The sequence below is a fragment of the Megalobrama amblycephala genome, linkage group LG18 (genome assembly GCF_018812025.1).
Source record: "Megalobrama amblycephala isolate DHTTF-2021 linkage group LG18, ASM1881202v1, whole genome shotgun sequence".
Taxonomy (NCBI): Eukaryota; Metazoa; Chordata; class Actinopteri; order Cypriniformes; family Xenocyprididae; genus Megalobrama; species Megalobrama amblycephala.
Genome location: NC_063061.1, coordinates 14444534 through 14468746, shown reverse-complemented (window position 1 = coordinate 14468746; position 24213 = coordinate 14444534). Strand labels below are relative to the sequence as shown.

At 35.9% G+C, this 24213-nt stretch overlaps 2 protein-coding genes across 4 annotated transcripts in view; one reads left to right on the top strand and one right to left on the bottom strand.

Annotated features, from left to right (window-relative positions):
• The first annotated feature begins 16 nt into the window (after window positions 1–16).
• Window positions 17–3033, top strand: sdf2 (stromal cell-derived factor 2). Its single transcript, XM_048165168.1, has 3 exons — window positions 17–265; window positions 614–810; window positions 914–3033. Exons 1-3 carry the CDS (start codon window positions 91–93, stop codon window positions 1208–1210), a joined length of 669 nt encoding a protein of 222 aa, XP_048021125.1. The 5' UTR covers window positions 17–90; the 3' UTR covers window positions 1211–3033.
• A 4715-nt stretch (window positions 3034–7748) lies between these two features.
• The window catches only part of caln2 (calneuron 2), a 43645-nt gene continuing 27180 nt past the window's right edge, over window positions 7749–24213 (bottom strand). For all 3 annotated transcript variants that reach the window (XM_048167265.1, XM_048167264.1, XM_048167266.1), the window contains exons 5-6: window positions 10510–10666; window positions 7749–9075 (exon numbers count right to left, since the gene is read on the bottom strand). In XM_048167265.1, the coding sequence (XP_048023222.1) occupies window positions 8948–9075; window positions 10510–10666 (285 nt within the window). In that variant the 3' untranslated portion in view covers window positions 7749–8947. The remainder of the gene's footprint in view (window positions 9076–10509; window positions 10667–24213) is intronic.

The window sequence follows — 24213 nt, the reverse complement described above, 5'->3', positions numbered from 1 at the left end:
GGCGCTCTAACGTTTAGTGATTCACACGCTCCTTGTGTGACGTCAGTAAGGGTTTTTAAAGATTAGTTTTTCCATAGGGCTCAACAAGCCATGGACAATTTGGGGTTATTGCGGGTTCAGTTGTCCATAACAGTGTTATTATCATGTATGTTTTCATTGTCCCATGGCAGTGAAATGAATTTTGTAACGTGCGGGTCGGTGGTGAAGCTGCTCAATGTGAAACACAACGTCAGATTACACTCTCATGATGTTCGCTATGGATCCGGTGAGTAACGTAACTCCCATTCATTAATGCTGCTCGTCCAATCTGTATGGAAGTGATTTAATCTTTGATGTAAAATATAATTTAACAACCCTCACTTATATTATATTAGGGTAATTATACTGTCCAACTGACGCACTACACAGTATGTACTTATACTTTGCACTATGTACTCTACCGTGTAGTGTTTGAATATGATTATTTGAGTCCATTATCGCGGTATTTGAAGTGCATTTTCAATGTGAACACACTATACTACATTTATTCTACTAAACAGCATGGAATAGTGCATAAGTACATGAAGGATGCACCTTCTCTCTATTATCTGTTAATGTGATGATTTAATTACAGGTAGTGGGCAGCAGTCAGTGACCGGTGTGACCGCAGTGGAGGACAGTAACAGTTACTGGAGTGTGCGGGGGACCAGTGATGCTTCATGTCATCGAGGGACTCCGGTACTGTGCGGACAGAACATCCGACTGACCCATGTGAACACGGGCCGCAATCTACACAGCCACTACTTTACTTCCCCTCTTTCTTCAAATCAGGTTTTAATATTTTTTAACACACACTGTAATGTAAAGGTACCTTAGGTACAGTTTTATGTTACAATAGGCAGTGCAAGTTTACCTATAAACTCTTCCCATTTAGGAGGTCAGTGCCTTTGGTGAGAACGGCGAGGGCGACCATCTGGACGAGTGGACCGTTCTGTGCTCAGGCTCAGTGTGGCAGCGGGACGAGTCCGTTCGCTTCCGTCACACGGCCACTGAGGCTCTGCTGTCTGTGACGGGCGAGCAGTACGGCAGACCCATCCACGGCCAGAGAGAAGTGCACGGCATGACGATCAGCAGCTCGCACAGCTACTGGAGAACAATGGAGGGCGTCTTCATGAAACCCAGTGAGACTGGATCCAGGGATTTCAGCAGTCCATTACACACTGAGTTTTAGAGAAACCTGATGAACTCTTAATTTTATAGAGTTCTGTTCTTTCTTTACCAACTGGCCCAGAAAACGAGCCTTGAGCTGTTATGAAAAACAGTTTGATAAATCAAATTGTGCCTCATGTTCATTTTTAACTCTTGAAACATATGATTTTATATTGCGCCGCATACACTACCGTTCAAAGGTTTTGGGTCAGTAAGTTTTCAGCAAGGACACATTGTATGATTTCTATTTCAAATTAAAATTCATCAAAGAATCCTTAAAAAATGTATCACGTTTCCACAAAAAATATTAAGTTGCACAACTGTTTTCTTGAGCAGCAAATAATTATACCAGAATGATTTCTTAAGGACACTGGAGGACTGAGGCTGAAAATTCAGCTCTATAATCACAGGAATAAATTACATTTTAAAATAGAAAACAGTTATTTAAAATTGTAAAAATATTTCACAATATTGTGTTTTTTTTTACTGTTTTTATGTGAAAAAAAACAAAACAACCTTGATGAGCATAAAAGACTTTCAAAAATATAAATCTTACTGACCCGAAACTTTTGAAAGGTAGTATATAATAAGGTAAACGGAAATTTTGGAAGGCAGAAAGAAAACACTTTTATCTTTTTAAACAAATGTTCCGAATTAATTCCACAATTTTACAGATTTCATGATTATAAGGCAAAATTTCAATTAACCGAGTTTCAACACAAGTCTTATCTTGTGGCATGAATGTTTTGAGAATATTTAACGGCCGTTAATATATATAAATCATGGCCATCTTACAAGTAAAAAAAAAAAATATATATATATATATAAAAAAAAAAAAAGAACAGCAAATTAAGTCATAAAATTCACCCACAACTGTTCTCAAACTCAAAAAAAAAAAAGTCAAGTATAAATGAATTGCACACCAAACAAACTTGAATTGCTTGATGCTGACCTCAGTGTGAAAACACTACAGCAGCAGTGCTACATTATATTGCAACAGTATTAACATTAATCTTATTGAGAGACTTGTGCTGTGTAATGATGTTTTAGGCTATTTTTCTAAAGGAAGCCATGAGTCATTTATGATAAAAGCTCCAGTACAGCCATTAGTATCATACTTGCACACCTGAATATTACACTAGTAACACTCTGGTAAAGCAAGTATCTTTCGCCAAATAAGGCAATTTCCTAAGTATACATTAAGTAGGTAACATCATTTTTAAAGTGCCACTAAAATCATTCATTTCATTTTCTAATGTATATTTGAAATTAAAGCAAGTGCCTTTTTACTCGTATTCAATTACTTTGATTACATAGAATGCTGTAAAATTTAAGTTACAATTTAAACAATTGATAAAAGCAGATTTCTTGAGAATGTTAACTTGAGGTGATCTGTAAACATTTTTCTGTTTACATGTTTGGGGTCACACATGTATAACGGAGAATAACTGAGTACACATTTTGAAGTATTCCTCAAACAGACTCTAGAGTTTATTACCTCAGACTATCACATTCTACTTCAGGCCTTGGAAAACAGTATTTTTGTTTAAATATGTTAGTAATATGCTTTGATGGTTGTGTAGATTCTTTAAATTAAAGAAATCAAGACTGGCGTATTCATTTATGCTCCTTCTTTTATCATATTTAGATATGCACAGCTTGAGAAGAGAAGTGCAGAAAAAAAAAATAGCATGTCATTTATTTTAGTCTTATTTGTAGAAAATCCAATTGTGCCTCCTACTGGCCCAAACAATAATAACAAAAAGTGATGGTTATGATGAGAACAATTATTGGATGCAAAGATATGTTTATTGTCATGTTCAATAAATAATTTTCTTTTATTCATATTCTTTACATGTAATGATACATTTTTGTTTAGAAACCATATTGCTGTAATCTGACTGTCAATCCACATCCTGCATGCATGTATACTGTTTTGCATATTAATAATCCTTTTGATATAATCCATAAAAATACATACATATAAAAATGTATTTGGCATGCTTCAAATTCAGATGAAGTTAGGATCTGGATTGAGAGTAAATTAATTTAAAAATTCCATTAACCTTTGCAAGATTAAAAAATAAACAAATAAAATACCAATATAAAACAAATATTATTAATCAACAAAATATAAAATACAGTGTCAAATAAAACCTGGACCAATTTATCTTTTCAAAATGCCCATAAACTAGAGGGGTTTTTATATATATATATATAGATTGTGTATTCTAACCACAAAATGGCAACAAGCGGAGGAATACATAGAATAACGGCTAGTAAAAATGATGCTGGACATTTTTAAACTTTAGTCCACCAATCTGCCTTTGTGATAATTGAAAGAAATAGCAAAGCAAATGTTCTTATAACGTATTAAAATAACAAGGTGTAACACTTTAAATTGATACCGTACCTGTCAAAAGTTTGGAAACATTAAAAAAATTTTTTACGTTTTTGAAAGAAGTCTCTTAGGCTCACCAAGGCTGCATTTATTTAATCAAAACTACAGTAAAAACAGTAATATTGCGAAATATCATTAAAAATTAAAATAACTGTTTTCTATATGAATATATATTAAAATGTAATTTATTCCTCTGATCAAAGCTGAATTTTCAGCATCATTACTCCAGTCTTCGGTGTCACATAATCCTTCAGAAATCATTATAATATGCCGATTTGCTGCTTAAGAAACATTTATTATTAATGTTGAAAACAGTTTCTGGTGATGAATAGAAAGTTCAATAAACAGCATTTATTAAATTTATTAAAGCATTTATTAAATAGAAATCTTTTGTAACATTATACATATCTTTACTGTCACTTTTGATCAATTTAATGCATCCTGGATGAATAAAATATATGTAATGTAATGTTTCCAAACTTTTGACAGGTACTGTATATATGGAATTTACACTGAATTACACTCCTGTTTCCAACTTATTTTTGGTAAAAGTTACTTGTTTCTTTCTTCTTTGCTATGTGTCATTTCCTTCTTTACCACTGTCATGTCACAACCTCCAAAATTCGAACCCACTAGATGGAGCCATCGATTCAGAGGTTTCCGCATTCAAAGCACAGACTGACAGAATAAAAAGCACCAGTCCTCAATCAAGCCGTTCTGTGACGTTCTGGAAAACTGACAGGAACTTTGTCCAGTAAACTGTTCCAAATAATCCGCTTTTCTTTTGCAGTGTATTTTGGCACAGAATGCTGGTACTGTTTCAGATAAGATTTGCTCACAGGAAGGAAACAATGGGAGTTCAGACATTTAGACTGATGCTCTCAGCAAATGCCTGCAAACAGTACAGACATTGAAAAAGCACTGCATTAGTGTTCTGAACATGCAAACATGACAGTCAAACAGACGACTCTTTTGTGTGGCACTATATGCATAAATACACATGCAATATACGGGGGAGTGTGACAAACGGCTGTTAAGCATACATAATAATAAGGGACACGGGGAAGGAGACTGATGTGCTCACACATATTATAAATATATAGACAAACAGGTAGACAAATACTTATATTACACACATAGACTCTAACTGTAAAAGAAAAAGTGCTATTTTAGAGATTGACCAGTTTACTTCTGGTTGATTCAGAGCAATTAATGTTGCATTCACTGACTCTCTGAACCTGAGTGAATAAAGACTCCAAATGGACCAAAAAGTCCAACTATGTAGTATAGACACTTCCGCAGAAGTTCAGTGTCATATATTTAAACCAGACAGTATATGCAGACATTGAGAAGACCTTGATACTATATTTAAAATCAAAGAGAGTATTATACTCTCTTCTTCTGCGTACACACACAAAATAAGAGATTACTGGGTAATTGAATGAATGAAACAAACGGACTTCTAATTCCCATAAAAAACAATAATTCTGTTTACACATAATGCACAAGGTGTACCACAAAATGGAGCTGTGTGGAATTTAATTCATCCCACTTGCTTTGCAGAATATGGAATCTGTTAATGTACAGCCACAAAGCATTTGTAACTCAAATTATGAAGCAAACAATGAGAAATCAGGCTGCTTCTCACACTGGGTACTATAAATTACCACTCAAAAGTTTGGGGTCGGTAAGATTTTAAAATGTTTTTGAAAGAAGTCTCTTATGCTCACAAAGGCTGCATTTATTTAATCAGATATAGAGTAAAACAGCAATATTATGATATATTATAACAATCTAACTGTTTTCTATTTTAATATATCTTAAAATATAATTAATTCCTGAATTTTAAGCAGCCATTTCTCCAGTGTTTTTCAGCGTCACATGATCAATGTTAAAAACAGTTGTGCTGCTTAATATTTTTGTGTAAAGTGATTCTTTGAAAAGAACAGTATTATTTAAAACAGAAATCTTTTGTAACATCATACATGTCTTTACTGTCACTTTTGATCAATTTAAAGGTGCACAGCAAAATCTCCAGAGTTAAATCAACTCTGCTCAGAGTACATATGGTCCCTCTCTAAATAGTGTTAAAATAACACTGAAGCAGAGTTAAAGTTAATGAGATAATTAAACAATTAATGAAGGGATGATTGTGAATTAGTGATGAACACCTGCTGTTAACAAGCAGAATCACAGAAGAAAAGATAAACGCAAGAACTGTAACTGACTTCAGTCACAGCCTTATTAATTGCTTCATTATCTCATTAACTTTAACTCTGCTTCAGTGTTACTTTAACACTATTTAGAGAAGGACCATATGTACTCTGAGTAGAGTTGATTTAACTCTGGGGATTTTACTGTGTGCAGTAAGCGATTTCTGAGAAACACTATCTGCGTTTGAATTATTGTGCAAAGTGAAATTGCGAATTGAAAACACACCCAATGGAAACACGTCAATTTCATGTCAAACTCCCATATATCGCAAAAAAGTTTTTATGCTCGCATGAGGTGGTTTTTCAGGCAATTGAAAAAGGAGTATTTCTCAAAATTGCAATGGAAACTGTTTTTTTTTACTGTTCACATTTACAGGTCACCTGGAGTACGTAAAAGTCAAATCTTTAAAGATGGTGTGGTAAAGATGAGACAGAGCTCTTTATTAAACTCATAAAAGACAAAAACAACAATGAAATGCCACAATTTATCAAGACCTCAAAGGGTCCTATATATCCTTCAATTAAAAATAATGGCTAGTGCAGTGGCTGCTATATACTTAAACCTACCAACATCCGTTTCCATGATTTTTGGAATGACTTTTTAGTCGCATAACATTGGTTAATGTAAATGCCGTCATTTCGCAATAGTTTTTTATCGACATTTATCGCAAAAGTCTTGTGTAAATCTGTAATGAAAACCCGGCTACTGTTGAAACTGGTTCGGACTTTGTACCACAACATACTTGTAGCCAATCATCAGTAGGGGGGCGTGTCCAGTCATAATGGGGGAGGAAAGAGAGTGAGCAAGAGGGAGATTTGAAGAAAGACTGTAGAGACATTACAAGAGAGAAAGGTCAGAGGAATATCAGTGGAAAAAGAAAGGTTATGATCATACATGATATTAGAATTAATATTAGAAAAGCTTTTTAGTGCTGAAGAGGCCTATAAGCGGGAAGGCCTGAAAATAGACGCTGTTTCTGCTCCATATGTGAGTAATGTTGGTTGTCTGGAGCTGGTGTGCTGCTGTCGACTAACAACAAACTCTTGCATGTATATACTCTTGTGTACTGTGTGTTCATTTTTTGTTCGTCCTTATCTTTCGCTAGTCATCCTCACTTTATTTTTTTCATTATTTTGCTTCACTTCAGCTATGATAAAGCAGCATCCTACGGAAGAGGATTAGGGCCAAGGAATAATAAAAAAGTAAAACCATCTCGAGATTAAAGTTGTTAAATTTTGAGAAAAAACTCGTTAAATTTCAAGAAAAAAGTCGAAATAAAATGTTGAGAATGAACTCATTAAATTATGAGAAAAAACTCGTTAAATTTCAAGAAAAAAGTCGAGATAAAATGTTGAGAATAAAGTCATTAAATTACGAGAAAAAAGTCGTTAAATTACGAGAACAAATTCGTTAAATTTCAAGAAAAAAGTCGAGATAAAATGTTGAGAATAAAGTCATTAAATTTCAAGAAAAAAGTCGAGATAAAATGTTGAGAATAAAGTCATTCAATTTCGAGAAAAAAGTCGAGATAAAATGTTGAGAATGAACTCATTAAATTATGAGAAAAATGTCGTTAAATTTCGAGAAAAAAGTTGAGATAAAATGTTGAGAATAAACTCATTAAATTATGAGAATAAAGTCATTAAATTACGAGAAAAAAGTCGTTAAATTATAAGAACAAATACGGAATTTAATGAATTTGTTCTCGTAATTTAACAACTTTTTTCTCGTAATTTAATGACTTTATTCTCAACATTTTATCTCGACTTTTTTCTCGAAATTTAACGACATTTTTTAAATAATTTAACGAATTTGTTCTCGCTTTTTAACGACTTTTTTCTCGTAATTTAATGACTTTATTCTCAAAATTTTATCTCGACTTTTTTCTCGAAATGTAACGAGTTTTTTCTCGAAATTTAACAACTTTAATCTTGAGATGGTTTTATTTTTTATTATTGCTTGGCCCTAATCCTCTTCCGTAGCATCCACTCTTGCATTGTGTGTTTGTGTATTTTGGGGCCGAAGCAATGAAGGCAGTGTGTGTTCGGGCTGATTTCAAATATCAGCAGTTTCTCAGAAATTGCTTACTGTACCTTTAATGCATCCTTGCATAGAAGTTTTTTACAAATAAAAAAAAATAATTATGATCACAAACTTTTGAACGGTAGTGTACGTCTAACTATTTTTTGATGCTGTTGTCATTTAATTTGACACTGCATGTTTAGTTCAACGACTGCTATCAATTATTATTTTAAACTTTTATTTAAACTTGTTTCTTTCTTACCTTACTCATTTTTATGTTCTTAAATGATGTTGAAATATTTTGTTTTAAATGTCTCCCTCTCCCCCTATGCTATTGTAATGTAAATAAACTTGCCTCACTTTGGAAATATGGCAAGTACTTACAGTTCAGCCAAAGATGGAGATGTTAAAAATCAGCTGAAATAGTTTCTGGCTCATTCATCACATCAGATTCATCAGATGCATTGTGAGATACAGTATCCCATGCAGGTTGTATCCTGCATATTTTGGTAATAGGAGTTTTCTTTGCATACTGTACACAGTATACTGCATACTGTAAAAGTAATAGTATGGTCGTATGCTATTCCAAAATACCCAACAGTCCCTTCAACACTAAAAAATATCTTCAATGATTTCCATAGATGAGCTTCAACACAGTAAGGCTCAGAACAAATCGGACATTGCATTTGAGATGAACATGCACACACTCTTGATGCCAGACATCCTGCAGTGGCTCAGTTGGACAGGCTGCCAATCACTCCTCATCGTTCCCATCTGACATAGCTTGGAGTGAGATAATGTACAAAGTCGTCGCCTTTCAAAGACAGGGAATGAGAAAAACACGCAGCGCAGAGGGACACGGCATGTTATTGCATTAAATGATATTCAGTGAGGAGCCCTTGCATGTCGCTGTCAAGCTGATGATGGAGGACATTCCTCACTGTTGTTTCTGTCTGTCACAATCACAATCGACATTATAAATATAAGAGAGAAATCTCGCTTGGGATTCACATCCTCTGTACTGTGGTCGCCCTAACACTCTTCAAACTAAAATAAAGTGTAGCTTTTAATGCATGTTTCTTAAGTAGAGGTCAGATCAACCAGGGTTCACAGTGGGCGGGGCTACTCCATGCCATTCCGCAACATCTGATTGGCTGCGATGAGCATGACGCTGATGATGAAGGCCATTGCAAAAGCGCAGATGAGGCTCTTGCGGACACACGTCTGACGATTCTTCTTTTTCGAATGCACTGATGGAGTAGAACAGAGCATATATGAAAGACAGAAGAGCTGCTAGCGGTTACTGCTATGGAGCATTAGACATCAATGAGAAGAGATGACAGCAGACAATGAGCAAAAGCCATCCGAACAATGATCCAGCAGTGCTGTTGATCTCTGTGCATAATGAGGCTTTGAATATGCACAATAATGAAACAAAACATGTGGATCCGCTGAGGTGCCTTACTGGACTCAACACACGTCGCACACTAATTATCGCAAACGCACACACAAATAGCATAAATTATTCGGGTGAAACTGTTTAAGGGCACGGCGTGGGCCAATAAAAGATATATTTTTAAACAACGAGACAGACTAATTGGATTTTGAGGCATGAAATTGTTACATTTTATTCACCTTTTTCTCAGGCCAGCAGATTCAATTCCATTCAATTTGTGTTGTTATTCTGTGCTGCATATTGAGATTAAATATTGAACTGCTGAAACATAATTGGATACGAACCGTTACAATAATTTCCCTGTTTCTGAATTCCATTCATTCCCTTTACTTTTGTTGGCTGATGAAAACATCTGGTTCAATTATGCCTCAAAACGGGGCCATCTATGGCCATATTCAAAAGTAACCTGTGAAGAATGGTTTGAGTTGAATTTCTTCCTGGAATTAAAGAAAACATTATGCAAGTTGTTTTCATTTATCAGATGATTTTCATCCATAAAAACATATAATGTACTGAGACCACAGAACTCTCAACTCATTAAACGGACAGTTTCTGGGCAAACACAGCAGGCTATAGACCACAATAGTCTGGCTCCGGAAGTAAAAATCCATAAAGAAATGGATTTTTTATGATAACATATAAATCTTTGAAGACCTGCTATGAGCTCTGAGATTGTGAAGCGATGATTTATGCTTCTGCAGAAGCCAAAAGTCAATGTGGTTTCAGCTTAATTTAATAAACAAGCTTCTAGTTGGATGCACCAATCAGAGAAGTTGCTGTTACCATGAGTAAATGACTAGTGAATAATAAAGTCAATAATTTTATATTTTACTATCATTTTTGATTCAATTCATTTCGAATGTGTCATAGGAGGAGTACTTTATTGCCTCATAAAAGTACACAGTTTTGTACTTTGATTTGAATTACAACAGTATTTGATATAGTTTGTACTGTATGTTGGTTTAAACTCTTTATTGAAGACGTTTTTGAAATGCCTGTGTAGAAAAATACATATAGGCTCTTGAAAAACTGTCCGTTCACTGCTGCGCTTTATTGTCATGTGAAGGTGGAAATAAAATATTTTCATCAGAATTCATACAGATCTGAATTCTCGAGTACTGTCAGTTTTAAGCATCACCTCACTGAAGCTTCGCAAAGTTTCCAGTGTCTGTAAACAACTGTTGCATGATCCGTCAATTAATATGAAATTGTTTTCTTTGCTATTTACCTCCCTGAAATTCGGTCTGGCAGTTTCCTGAGTTCTCCTTCAAGCTCTCTTCCTCTGTGACGATAATATTCTCGATGTCCTTCATGGTGAGATGGTCTCTGAAGGCGTGGAACAGGACATGTTTGAGCTCCTCCAGGGACATCTGTTGCATGTCAAACTGCAGGGTGGAAACACAAGAGGCCTCTCGTCAAATCTCAGCACGGCTGGGCTGTCAACGCTTCTCTGTTGGGCAGTGCTCAAATCCTAGAGTGATTTATTAAGGGAGAATTTCCTTCGACAGAAAGTTTTGAGAAGTGAAGCTAGTAGGAAAATGACCAGATGAGCTGTTCACTATTCAGTCACTACACTAATCATTTGTTTACTTGCTCAATCTAATGCACATTGAAAAGAAGCACAGCACACTGGACAATGTTTCTGACGCAAACTGAGATGTGAATCAGCATTGATGCTGAAGTGTGTAATAGTCCTCAACATCTTTACTGTCCTTCAAACCAGAAAAAACGTCAACAGAAACACATTTCAGCTAAAAAAAAATGTCATTTCAGACATCCAATTAGCACAGCAGCTCTGTCCTCAATGAATTTCAATGCTTGAAGTGACAGCACTACACTTGTGACCTCAAGCTGGGTGAAAGCTGAATAAAAAAAGAGAAGAAGAAAAGGAGGAGGCATATTTGGGCTGGTTCAATAATTCAGAATCACTGAGAGACAGATTTGAACTTTTCCAATTTCCCAGCAAACTCTGTGTCAAGGGTCTTCTCAGAAACCTTGAATGAGCTTTGGTGGCGGGTGTGTTATCCTGTCTTGGCAGAGTCAATAAATTATTGAACTGTATGAAAAAGTATGTATTACACTGCTGAGAGTGTCCTTCTCCATGATTCCATCCACTCACATGCTTTTTTATCTTTTGATGTCTTTGTTTGCCGTTCCAGCGTGTTTTCATTAATGCTGCTCAATCATATAAAATGTGTATCACGCAAATGCAGTGATTACATATCTGCTTATTATTAACTAAACAAATCAAAAAGATGGTCAAAACTTACTTAGTTTCACTTTATTTTGATAGTTCACTTCAGACATTCTAACTTCTACATGTCAACTAACTCTCATTATTTTGCAACTACATGTCAACTAAAGGCTGGAATACACTACACAACTTTTGCCCAGATTTTTGCACCGACAGTCTCAACCTGGTCTCATGGAAAGACGCACCTGTTGTAAAAGATCTGCTTTTACATCTGCTTTTGAGATCTGCTTGGTTACAAACATTCTTCCGAACATCTTCCTTTGTGTTCAGCAGAACAAAGAAATTTATACAGGTTTGGAAAAAAGAGAGGGATTAAATGATAATAGAATTTTCATTTTTGGGTGAACTATCCCTTTAACTCTCATTAGAGTATTAGTAGACTGTTAGGTTATGATTGAGGTTAGTAGAATAAGTTGACATACCTGCAAAGATACTTATAGTTAGTAGAATGTCAAAATAAAGTGTTAGCAGAAATTAAGCAGACAGTCTACTGATACTCTAATGATGGTAACTGACAAGTAATTACCAGGTTACTTGTAGTTTGTATAATGTTTAAAGTGGACTATCGAAAGTGAAATTATTTTATTTTCATCAGAATAAACAGAAACCTTATTCAAGAAGATTTTTGCCCTCGGATGTTGTGGTTAAGGCATCTAGTGGTAGTAACTGGACCATGCTAACCAGCCAAACCTTGACGTCTTGCAAACACACATGGTTTTTAAGCCCTTTAGAAGCTCCTGGGATTCAGTTCAGATGCAGAACAATGGTTATCTGATGTTATCACCGAGGCCTGTCAGGAAATGTCACTTAAACAAAGCCATGCGTAAGGCCTCAATGAGACATTATCGGCTGGGATTGTCTCTTCTGATGAGTGAGATGACAGCACTGAGCGTGTATCTCTGTCATTCAGCCATTCACACCCATTCAGACATGTACTCTCATGGGATCCCTTCAACTCCAAATTCAGTTCTTTCCCAGCACTGTCTATTCTCTCACTCTGAAAGAAAACTACATGAAAGAGACCTATTGATGTCTACTGATGAACTCTGTAATATCATAGCATTCCTTGTATTAGACTGTGTTTTTCTCTTATTAGTTAAGAGTAAGCTGCCCCACTTTCTACTAAGCAGCTAAGCCAAAAAAGATGATGCAATAAAAATAAGAGACTGAATGCTTGTTGTGTTAACAAGGGATGATGATGTAGTACTTCAACGCATCCAGTTCTAACGTTCAAGCTCTTCACATGACCAATACCTGTATGACATTAAGTGAGGCAATTTACTGCAAGTTGTTTCATAGGTGTTGAAGTTCTCTATCAACATAATTGCACTTAGAGTGTGCTTGAAAACAAATTTGATATATGGTAACATAGCTGACTTTAATGAGATGATTTGAAAAGAATATTGTAGGAGTCTATTACTGTGCACCACAGACACATCCATGAGCCGTGGGGAAGACTACACTCTAAAAAATTCTGTAAAAATAGGGCACAATGTACTGTATTAATTTAACAAAATTTTTTTACAGTTTTTTTTTTTTTTTTACCTGTATTTAGAATTTTGCACTTCATTGAGTTGTGTTTTAGGGTTAACGGAAATGTCCGTAAAATTACTGGATAATGTCCAGGTAATGAGCTGCGAGTACCTTTTCCGTTATTTTACGGATTTATTTTAATAATTTATAATAATAATAATACAAACAGTAATATTGTGAAATATTATTACAATTTAAAATATATTAATATTTAATTATATAATTTATATAATTTAATTATATAATTTAATATTTAAATATATTTTAAAATGTAATTTATTCCTGTGATGACAAAGCTGATTTTTTAAAGCAGCCAGTACTCCAGTCTTCAGAGTCACATGATCTTCCAGAAATCATTTTAATATGCTGATTTTGTGATCAAGGAGCAGTTCGTATTACTTTTTGATTATTTTGTTATTTTTTCTGATAAACTTGATAAATGTGCTTACTGTCACGATTGATCAACTTAAAGTGTCTAGGCTGAATAAAAGTATTCATTTCTATTTATTTAAAAAAAAAAATGAAACAATGTTATATGCAGTATATATATATATATATATTTATACAACAGTTCTGTCTGGTTCTCGAATCTGATTGGCTGATAGCCGTGCGATATTTCAGTGATAACAGCACTCCTACCTTTTCACCCGTTTGTATCACTCCGCTTGAAGTGACCGTCATGGCGGCAGATCAAATCAACCGTAATATTTGCGAATACTACTTGTTGTACCACGAACTGTTGTTTTAATAGTTTTTTAAGACGAGAATGTAGTTGTTTAGACCTGAAATATGTGACTCATATTTACTCATAGTGCCTATTTTACATGCCTATGGACAACTTACAGCTGTGCTGATATACAGCCATATCGCATGGCTACTCGTGTGTATATATATATATATATATATATATATATATATATATACTGTATATGTATTAATATTTTTTATCATTTTTTATCTGTACTGTTTAACTAAATAACAGGTGCCAGACTTGCAAAGCTAGCACAGCTTTAAATAAAACATTACTATACAGCATGGAAATAAATTACTTTAAAAAAAAAAATTTACACCAAAAAAAAAAACATGATACATGTGTCACATGATACATTATTTTTCTTTCACATTCCGTTTGACTTGATGACATCAGTAAAGGAGTGATTTTGTAGGAGAACGCTACTTTATTGTGCAAGATCGCTCCTTTATCAGTGCGTGAGTAAATGCTATTGTTTGTGTGTGTGTGTGTGTGTGTGACTGCTGGCTGTAATCCACGCAGTCTGTTTGATTTGACAGGCATTTGAAAGGCCTCTGATTATTCCAGATTTACACTTACTGTGTTGCTTATTTTGCAGTGGCGGCACTAAAAGCCTGTATTGATTCCCATCATTGACCATCAATCCTGAAGTACCACCCAGTAGAGCAGGTGATTAACATTTCAATTACCTGAACGCTCTCATTTTAATGGCAGGTACATGATTAATGTGAGAATGAAAATGCCTCTGTGAAATGATTTGGGAGAGCTCTCATAAAGAAAGACAGAACAAACAATTCAATATAATAAACTATAATTCAGAGAGTTTAAATGCCTGTTAACTATTGCCAAATTCTTGTGAATTTACACATTGATCATCTCACATACACAGTTTGTATTCAATACATGCCTAAGATTTAAAATGCTGTGCCTGTGGGCAGATCATTAGGTTCATCAGAGTAATTGTGTCTTAACATCTCACTGTTTGCTATTGCCTTCCCCTCCAAAACCTAGACCTGGTGTTAAAAGTGTGTCTGGATTGTGGCCAGTTCTCATGTCAAATGGCTACGGATCTGCACGTAGGGGGAGATGGGCCATGGAGAAATCTGTCAGAGGCTGATGTCTTTGGTTGACCCACTGAGCAAGGGACGAGGCGGTAAGTGTCGTGTTGAAGGTGTCCAGACACATTTGTCACAATGAAATAGGAGCTGGGCTCTTTTTCCTTCCCAATCCTGTCTGCCTGCTCCCCTCTATAACTCACAGCCACAGCCACATTAATGCTGATATAAAGAGATAAGCTACACTGAAGTGAGGAGAGAAGAGTGAGGGACCATATCCGCTGACTATGGACACAGCAATGAACTGAAATTTGTAGTAATTAGCACTGATTAAAGGCAGGGTAGGTGATTTGCTTCAAAAAAAATTTTTGTTATGCTGTTTGAAAGTCTCTTCACATCCCGATAACAATCACTACGTTCATTTATATGTATTTATATCATCTGTGGAAGGCGTAGGACCATAAAATGTTCGTACAATCATATCCCTTGGTCCGAGGGATACGATAGGATGTCCTACCTGCCTTTCAACGTATGTTTTTACATACCCTCACGCACCCTGTTTGCGTGACATCATATGTCATCAGTGCATTTTAAGACAGACACGAGCACCGCAACCAGCAGCCATGTTTTACAGTTCCTCCTGAACCAAAGCAATGAGCTTATGCTGCATTCACGCCATAACTACCATAATTTGGATGAGATGGAAACCCATAACATTATGCTCAGAGCGAATTTATGCGTCTTAATGGCAACAATATCAACACCAATGGTACAGGTCAGTGCTCCTGTTGTTTACGTTCATTATTACTGTAATGTTATGTGCTTTGAGACATGAGGTAGTTTAACCCTCTGGAGTCTGAGGCTGATTTGGGGCCTGGAGAAGTTTTGACATGCCCTGACATTTGTGCTTTTTTCAGTTGTTCATAAACATATTAATGGAAAAAGTGCCATTACAATGTATTCAGCACAAACTAGGCTACAATAATATGTGAGGAACATGTATGTACATGTTTGTGTTTTTGAAGGAATAACATTTATGCGTGGTTATTGAAAAAACAAAAAACTTAAGTCACTGAAATAAGGCCCAAAAAAGTATAGTAAATCTGTGTTTACCATACTTTAGGGTATTGGAGGTTGTAAACTAGAGTTTTTGCTTCAAAATTATGCAAAAATTATGCTGCCTACTCCTTCATATAAACAATATATTGATTTAGTTTTTGTAAGACACTTTTTGCCAAGAAACACAGTATGTGTGGAGGCGTGAATCACCACTGAATAATGGGCCATTCTCACCTGAGAAGACAAAAGAATTGGATAGTAATGAGCTGAAATGACTTGCATATTAATGAGGCATTTCAGTCAGGTAGGCTGTGAAAAAAACCTTCTGTGATGTCTCAAGCTCATCATGATATATGAAACATACAGAAAAATATTATTACAATATAAAGTAATGGTTTTATATTATACTTTAAAATATAATGTATTTATGTGATGCAAAGAGTCTGAATATAGGCTTTTAGTTTAAAAGCATGCACATTTGGAGAAATATTGGATTCTCATATGCTTATGTCAATTTTCTATACAGAGGAGTTATATTTATTTAATATTCATTGACATTACTATGAGCGCTGGTGTTTTCAATTCATCCTTGAAGTCGGAGGGCGCTCTCTGTGCATTTTTAGTCCACAAATTCATCTAAAAGAAGAAGAGGCTATTCCATGAATGGAGTTTCCAATTCATACTGCAGCCGGAGGGCGCTAAAGAAACAAAAACTCATCTAAAATTCATCTATAGAAGAAAAGAAAACAGGAACTAACTGCATGTCTTGTCTTCTACAGATCGCTAACCATGACTTTTACATCCAGATAAACACTTTTCAAGACAATAAATACACGATTGAGACGATGAATGCATGTATTGCCTCTGAATTTGCGTCTGAATAGTGCTCCCTCCGTGGGCGTGGCCGCATTATCAGATAATGAGCTGAATCACGGACTTCTGACATGGCTCTCTTTTCATACAGATTACATAAACACAGAAGGTTTGTTTTCGATTTGACTTACATGATTTAAAACCTGACATCTTAATGTTTTTTTAGACATAAGTTTAAATTTTCTGTGATTAGTATACACTAAGTTACAGTTCATTTTCTGAGAACTATCAGATTGGACTTCGTTCAGAGGGAGAGGAGAAATCACGCATCATGTTAGTTTTCTTTATTTTACAAAAAGCACAACATTTTGTTTTTACTCTGAGTGTATACAAATAAAAGAAGATATTCTATAGTTTCAATTGATATATTACTTATGTCTCTATGACAAAAAATGACGGAGTATTTTAAGTCTGTTTTGCTGCAATGTGAAAAAAAACCTGCAAAACGCGCCGGCGCATTTTCAGACCTCAGAGTGTTAACGCAGTCTCTCGAGATATTTTTGTTTGCTCCCTGCTGTATGCGTTCATATGTTTTGGAGGAGGCGTGGCTTTGGAGAACGCTCTGAAGGATCTTATGCTTTCAAAGCTAGCTTGCTATTGCTAGTCTCTCCAAAAATGACTTACTCTACCTTTAAGTTATTTGCGATGGTCAAATGCTCATAACTATTTCTGTGAAAATGGCACATGTAATTGGCTCAGTGGTCCAAAGAGCCCCCCAAAACACCTGGTGAGAAAGTTACCCTGGTGAAGCAGTACTGAGTTAAGCATGGCACTGCAGTGGTAGCATCAAAGCCACTGGAAGGCAAGCCTGCAACCTTTAGCCAAAAAAGCATAACGGCTAAAGCTAACGCTCCAGCTGTGGCGGTACGCAGGGAAGGACCAGAGGCCATTACATGATAGGCTGAGAGGTGTCACATGTGATTAAATTAGCCATTACGCTTTCTCCAATGGTAAGAGATACAGACCCTCTCATCTCCCTATAATAATACAATCTCTGGTAAAATCGAGCTCCTATGCGAGTTGTCTGCAGACTAGAGGTTTGCCGCTGAGGTTGGAGAGTTTCCTGCCACTGCATCCATGACATGGAGCCTAGGAATTACAGAATGTGAGGCTCACCAATGTCGCAGAAGGGGCAGGAGCTTCTAACCTGTGAAGAACAGGCTCAATGACCCCCAAAGTGGAAAAGGAAACCATAAAAATAACTCACATGGCATTCCCATTCCCTCCTGATGTGAGCGCCTGAACTATGAGAGGATGCGAGGGCCAGTTCCCTCCAAAAGCAGAGATTCTGGCACCTCCAGTCGCGAAAAAACTCAGACGGAAGGCCCCGTGAATAGAAACATGAGAGATCACACTGCAGTTCGGAAAGGGGGAAGCCACTACTGCATCCAATGACAGGCTCTAACTTGGGTTGATTTGAGTTGCGAGGCAACAACTAAAGGGAGGCGAGGGTTAGAGGGGCTTGTTTGAGGCCAATCAAAAATAACCCGAAAGTAGCCGCATGAACGTATCCCAAAATCCCATACCGAAAATACATATTTCACTAAAATACTGTTATGAAAAATGAAAATGACTATATCGTAGTGATCACTAAGTTTTATCATTGGTAGAATATAAAATATTTCCATACAAGCATTTCTATCAAATATAATTTATGCGATATGTAAAACCTTTAACCCACGGGGGGAAAATCAACCTGCAGCAACCATATAAAAGTAGCCCAAATTCATAGAAAAACCGCAGACGTGGCAAACCTGTTGATGAGAGTCACAGTTGGGGCGACTGCAGAACTATTGCCTGCGAGTAGACTGCCGGCTGGGATGAGCGGCAGACGAGGAACCGGTGGTCGTGGATAAAGGCGGAGGCTGTAGAGGGTTGAAGGCGAGCGGCCTAGTCCATGTGAGGATTTGCTTCGGTGCTTCAGTTTGGTGAAGGACGAGTTAATGTCATCAGGGGAAAAGGAAATTTCCTGAAAGTTTGACATGATACCAGATTGGGGAGGGCCAAATGGCGAAAAAAATGATGGCGGGAAGAAGAGGCTGCTTTTATATTATGGTATTAATTAGAAGATTAGATGGATGTACTCCTCCCGAAATTATTTTTAATAACTTCCCTTCCGTTTTTTACTTTAGCGCAAATTGCTTACATTGAAGGATTTTTTTTCTCATTTCTCCCTGTTTCTCAATCTGGAATATATGTATGATAAAATATGTTAATTTTTAAAATAACTAACTGTATTAAACTAACATGTTAAATTGACATGTCTATTTTTTATCTGCTGCTTTTATTTGGGTGTTTTTTTTTCATTGTCCCCTCAAAGCCACAGCTGAATCCAAGTAAGCTGATCCTTAATCAAGATGATTCAGAATATCTCATACAGTCTGCCAATCGATACTATATCACTCCGTCAAGACATCAGGGGGGACCGTCTGTGGTGTCTTATCAGAGACTCCAACATCTTATTACTGTGTGCCAAAAAAAAAAAGCACTGAAAAATCGTTTGAGGAACTGCAGTGATATGCCTCTACTATAACTTGGTGTATACCCTTGAACTACAAGTACATACACAAACACACACATAACTGTCTTCTGCGAAATCATTTCCAAGGCACTAACAGCCTGTAATTCAGCTGCCAGTTCTGCAACTGTCACTTTGGGAAGTGTGAACTGAACAGATGGCATTTGGGCGTGAATGGTGCGTTTGGGAGCAGGGCGATTGTAACAGGAGGGTCTGGGGTTCATCAGCCATCCATTACTTCACATGGACTCATTTTCATTCAGCTCCATGAACCCTGGACCAATATCACTCCTACTTACTCTATTAAAGGCTATAGTAGATTAAATATTTGAACCAAGACCTGGCTAAATATTGGTTTAAATTTCACTGCGCAGAGTCTAGTGTGACCATGGCACGCACACACACATATCCAGATTTGCTTGTATGCATAAAGTACTCACCATTCATAGCACTATCAAGCCAAAAACACTCGCACAGACAAAAACCGACAAGGGTGACAAGCCGATTACGAGGTATAAGACATAACCAATGCAGTGTCTCTGTCACAGTCTCCACATGTGACATTTGACATGGTTAGGGCCCATCTGCTCGTGGGCCTGATTGTTATCGCATCATGTTAATGACTGCCAGTGTGAACGAAGCAATGCATCTGTCCTACTTTCATCCCCTTTCCATTAGCTGAAGTGTCCTAGAGGATAGAAGGCAATCAACAGGATAATTGCAGACCAGCAGCCATGAGAGAATTACAAGCAGCAAACAGGTGCCATTAACCACTAACCTTTTCTCTTCTCAAAGAGATGTTTCTTAACACACAGCCATATGCAGTGACAAAATAATCCGAAGTTTGTGATTTCCGGCGACCAGAAGCAACCGTGGGCGTGTCCAGCAATGCGACAAAGTTGAGAAAAGTTTCACTTTATGCAAATGAGCAGTGACTGCCAATGGGAGTGAAGACATGGGAGCACATGTGTGAGATGCTGTTGTCGAGTGAAGGCAAGATGGAGAAGATAACATTGCTATGAGCGATTTCTGCCCACATATAATAGAAAAATTATGCTTGGAAAACCGTGTCAGAAATTGTCTGCATTCTGAGTGATCCGTGCATTGACAGTCATTCATCTTGTTCATGAAATGATGTATTATCCCCTGCTGCACTTTATATTCAAATGCTTTCCCATCCAGAATGTTCATTTTTAGCAACAAAAAGCAGATTCCTTGTTGAATTAAAATTTTGTATATTTTACCAGCAATGCATCCCTTTTCTGATCAGATTTTGAAAAGCTATGACCAGTTGAGCAGCCCATCAATCATATTCGTCCAGCTTTAGAAACTATGACTAAAAATACAGTCACTATAGCAAACTATAGCCACTAAAGCAATACTGTGTCTGGGTGTGTATATATATATATATATATATATATATATATATATATATATACATATTATGGCATGCCATTCAGGAAATTATTGTATTTATGCTATGAAGTTTGAGTATATGGAATGGAAATCGGAATATATGGAATGGAATGAAAGTCTGAATATATCCCCTAGTGAAAAAAAGTATACTTTATTGTATTTTAAATATATTCCCTTTTTCTATAGTACACTGCAAATATACTAACAAAAAATGTACTTTCATTAAATATATAAAAAGTATATTAGTATCATATTTTCACAATGCAACTTTTAACACACATTGTACTTTAGTATATTTTCTAAAAAATATATTTTAGAAAAATATACTTGAAGTGTAAATTCAGTTTATTTTTTAAAAGTGTATTTATTTGCACTTTATAAAAATATATTTGAGGTATATTTTAACAGTGTGCTGAAAATGATCATTGTAACAATGCACTGAAAGTATATTTAAAAAATACATTATTTAATATCCTGAAGTTGTAGTGAACCTAATGTTAAATTTGAGTATATTTTTTAAGTTTACTTCTTCATCCTTGGAATTCATTATATTACTTGTGCTTATTTATTTCAGTATGAATGCATTACAAGCCCATTTAAAGGGTCATGAACCCCCCCTCTTTCAGCTCAAGTCTAGCTCACAATCTTTTTGAAAAATGCAACTTAAATGGGCGTGGTGGCTGTGAGAGGAGAGGAGAGGAGAGGGGAGGAGAGGGGAGGGGGGAAACTCTCATCGCCAGTAGCCCATGCATATCGACTGTCACTAAAAATCAGTGGTAAAATGTGAGGAAATACTACAATTTTTTAAAAAACTGGAAAAGTTAAAATCTAATGAAATACACTGACACTTTATTTTTGTCTTTTCAAGAGTTACTGAATGCCCTGCTACATATATCCTACAGTAATCGTAATTATATTTAAAACATATTAATGTACATGTGTAATTACAGTCATTATAAAATATATAGTTGTTTATATACACACTATACATGCATATATTTGAAAAAAAAATAACGCTTAAAAAAAAACCTTGCTTACATAGCATAGATCTACGCGCCGAACCTGCAACACGCTCAGTCAGTCAGGCTGCGTGTCGACTGGAGCAGAGCAAGCGACCAGAGCATTTTTAGATTCATTCCTATGGAAGTTGAGCGTCACATTTAACTTACGCGCGGCTAAACTTCCATAGGAATGAACCGAAAACACTCGCGCTTACCCGCTCGCTCCGCGCCAACGGACACGCACCGTCAGTCAGTCAGTCTCTCTCGCTGTTTAGTGCCGTTAACCGTCCTCTCATTGGAAAGATCCACGTGGTGTCATGAATAATTAAGAGAGTGTCTTCTCATTGGATAAAAAACTCAGTCTCGTTAATAATTATGAAACACCGATGAGTCATCAAAGCACTATCGTGCTCTGCCACGTCACAGCCTGTGACGTGGACAGGATGAAGATTTTAAACCCGGAAGACGAAAATAGCGTACTAAAACTAAAATTTAACCATTTCCCCCCTACTATTAAATCTAACAGATGCTAACATTGTCTTCAATGGTGTTCAACACACAACAGATGCACTGTTAAAATCTCAGAAATTTTGGTTTAGGGTTTCATGACCCTTTAATATATGCAGTGTAGCCTATACAATTTCCAAATATGTGTAAATGTTTATTAATTTTACACTGGCAGAATCATTTTACAATCGTACACACAAATCTATATTAAACAACACACCAGCAGCACAAGTAACGTTACATGCGAAAAAATATGTCGAGTGGTTAAACTTATCGGAATTCAAATGTCTCTTCAACTTGGTGTGTGACCAATCAGATTTTGTTGCTCACTGGCTTCAGCCAATCAGAGCTGCTGACGTCACGGTCGTCATCTGAATCCCCTCGCTCAGTCACTCAGGTGAAATATAATGTCGCAATGTATAATTTATTTAATAAAACACTGAAAGCGCAATACATCGCTCAATCTTGGGGATTTTGACCAGTTCAATCAAGTGACATCGCAGCCTGACCGTGATGGCGACGACAACCGGCTAATCTAATGGCCTACGCGATCCTGAAAGAACCGGAGAAAAGTGCTGCTACTGGGAGGTGAGTTGTAGTCTACCAGTTAACAAACTTTATTTTATTTCCTTTAACAAACGGAGAGCGATATTTCGGCTTGATATCTCCTTTTTGAGTTTTTGTGTGGTGGTTTATGGCGCATGTTTGTATGCAGCACCAAAACATTCATATGATTGGTCAAATCGGCCCGTATTCTGTACGATATTAATTCATAAAGTGTTTTATGCTTGACTATGTACCAAAAACAATATCGACATGCCATTCTGATACAGTTCCCTGCTGCTAATCCTCATTTACTGTTCAAAAATAGTATTGGTTCAATGTAGGATTTAGACAGACTATTGTAAACGTGAATAAAGAGTTGAACATGCTGTCTTATATCTTTGGTATATTCTGTCAACAGATGCTGTTCTTCACGAGTCTCTGCGGTCATCATTGTGCCATCAGACACAATGAGAAGCTCATCAGAAAATGGAATATAATGTGTCATTTGTATTTGTGTATAGAGGGTCACCATGGTCCAATATATATTTTTTTTCTTTAATGAAAAACATGGTAAGTTTTGCTGAATCTAAGTTTAAATAAAAACTATTGGATTTGTCAATGAAATATGTCTCTTCATTAGTGATGTTACATTTTATTTATTTTAATGGCCTTGAAAACAAATGCATTCAACTTTGGGAAAATGTGTTAAACTGTATTTAAATAGTAGCACAACTGTATTGTGTGAGATTATGTAATTCAAAGTACAGTAGTCAACATTTGAAGTGGATCAAAAAAGTTAGGACAACTTTGATTAAAGGTTTTGATCCGCTTCAAATGTTGACTATATTATACAAAGTATAAGTAATAACAAAGTGTATTGTTATTGACTGCAAAGTGTGTAATGTTTAATATTTTGAATAAGCCAAAGGTACTGAGCATACAGTATATACTATTACCTGTAAAATAATATATTCAGTGTATATTGCTTGTGTTTTCTGAAGACACTCGTAATTATTTTGTAATGTACTTAAATCACAAATAAAGTGTACTTATAACACAAAGTGTACTCATAACAGAAATAAAGTATACTTATAACACAAATAAAAGTATACTTATAATGCAACGTATATTATAACAAAAAATATACTTTTAACACAAATAAAGTATACTTATAACACAAATGAAGTACACTTTAATATCACTAATCAAGCATGTAATTAGTCCCTACACAGACATATATTTAAAGTGTACTAAGTATACTTGAAGTTATTCCAATTTAGCACACATAAGTATACTAAATATACTTAAAGTTGTATTTTAATACTACTTAATTTCAACTTAAATATACTTAGTACAAAATTAGTTGTTTCAAAATAGCACACTTTAAATGAACTAATCATTAACATACTTGAAATATAC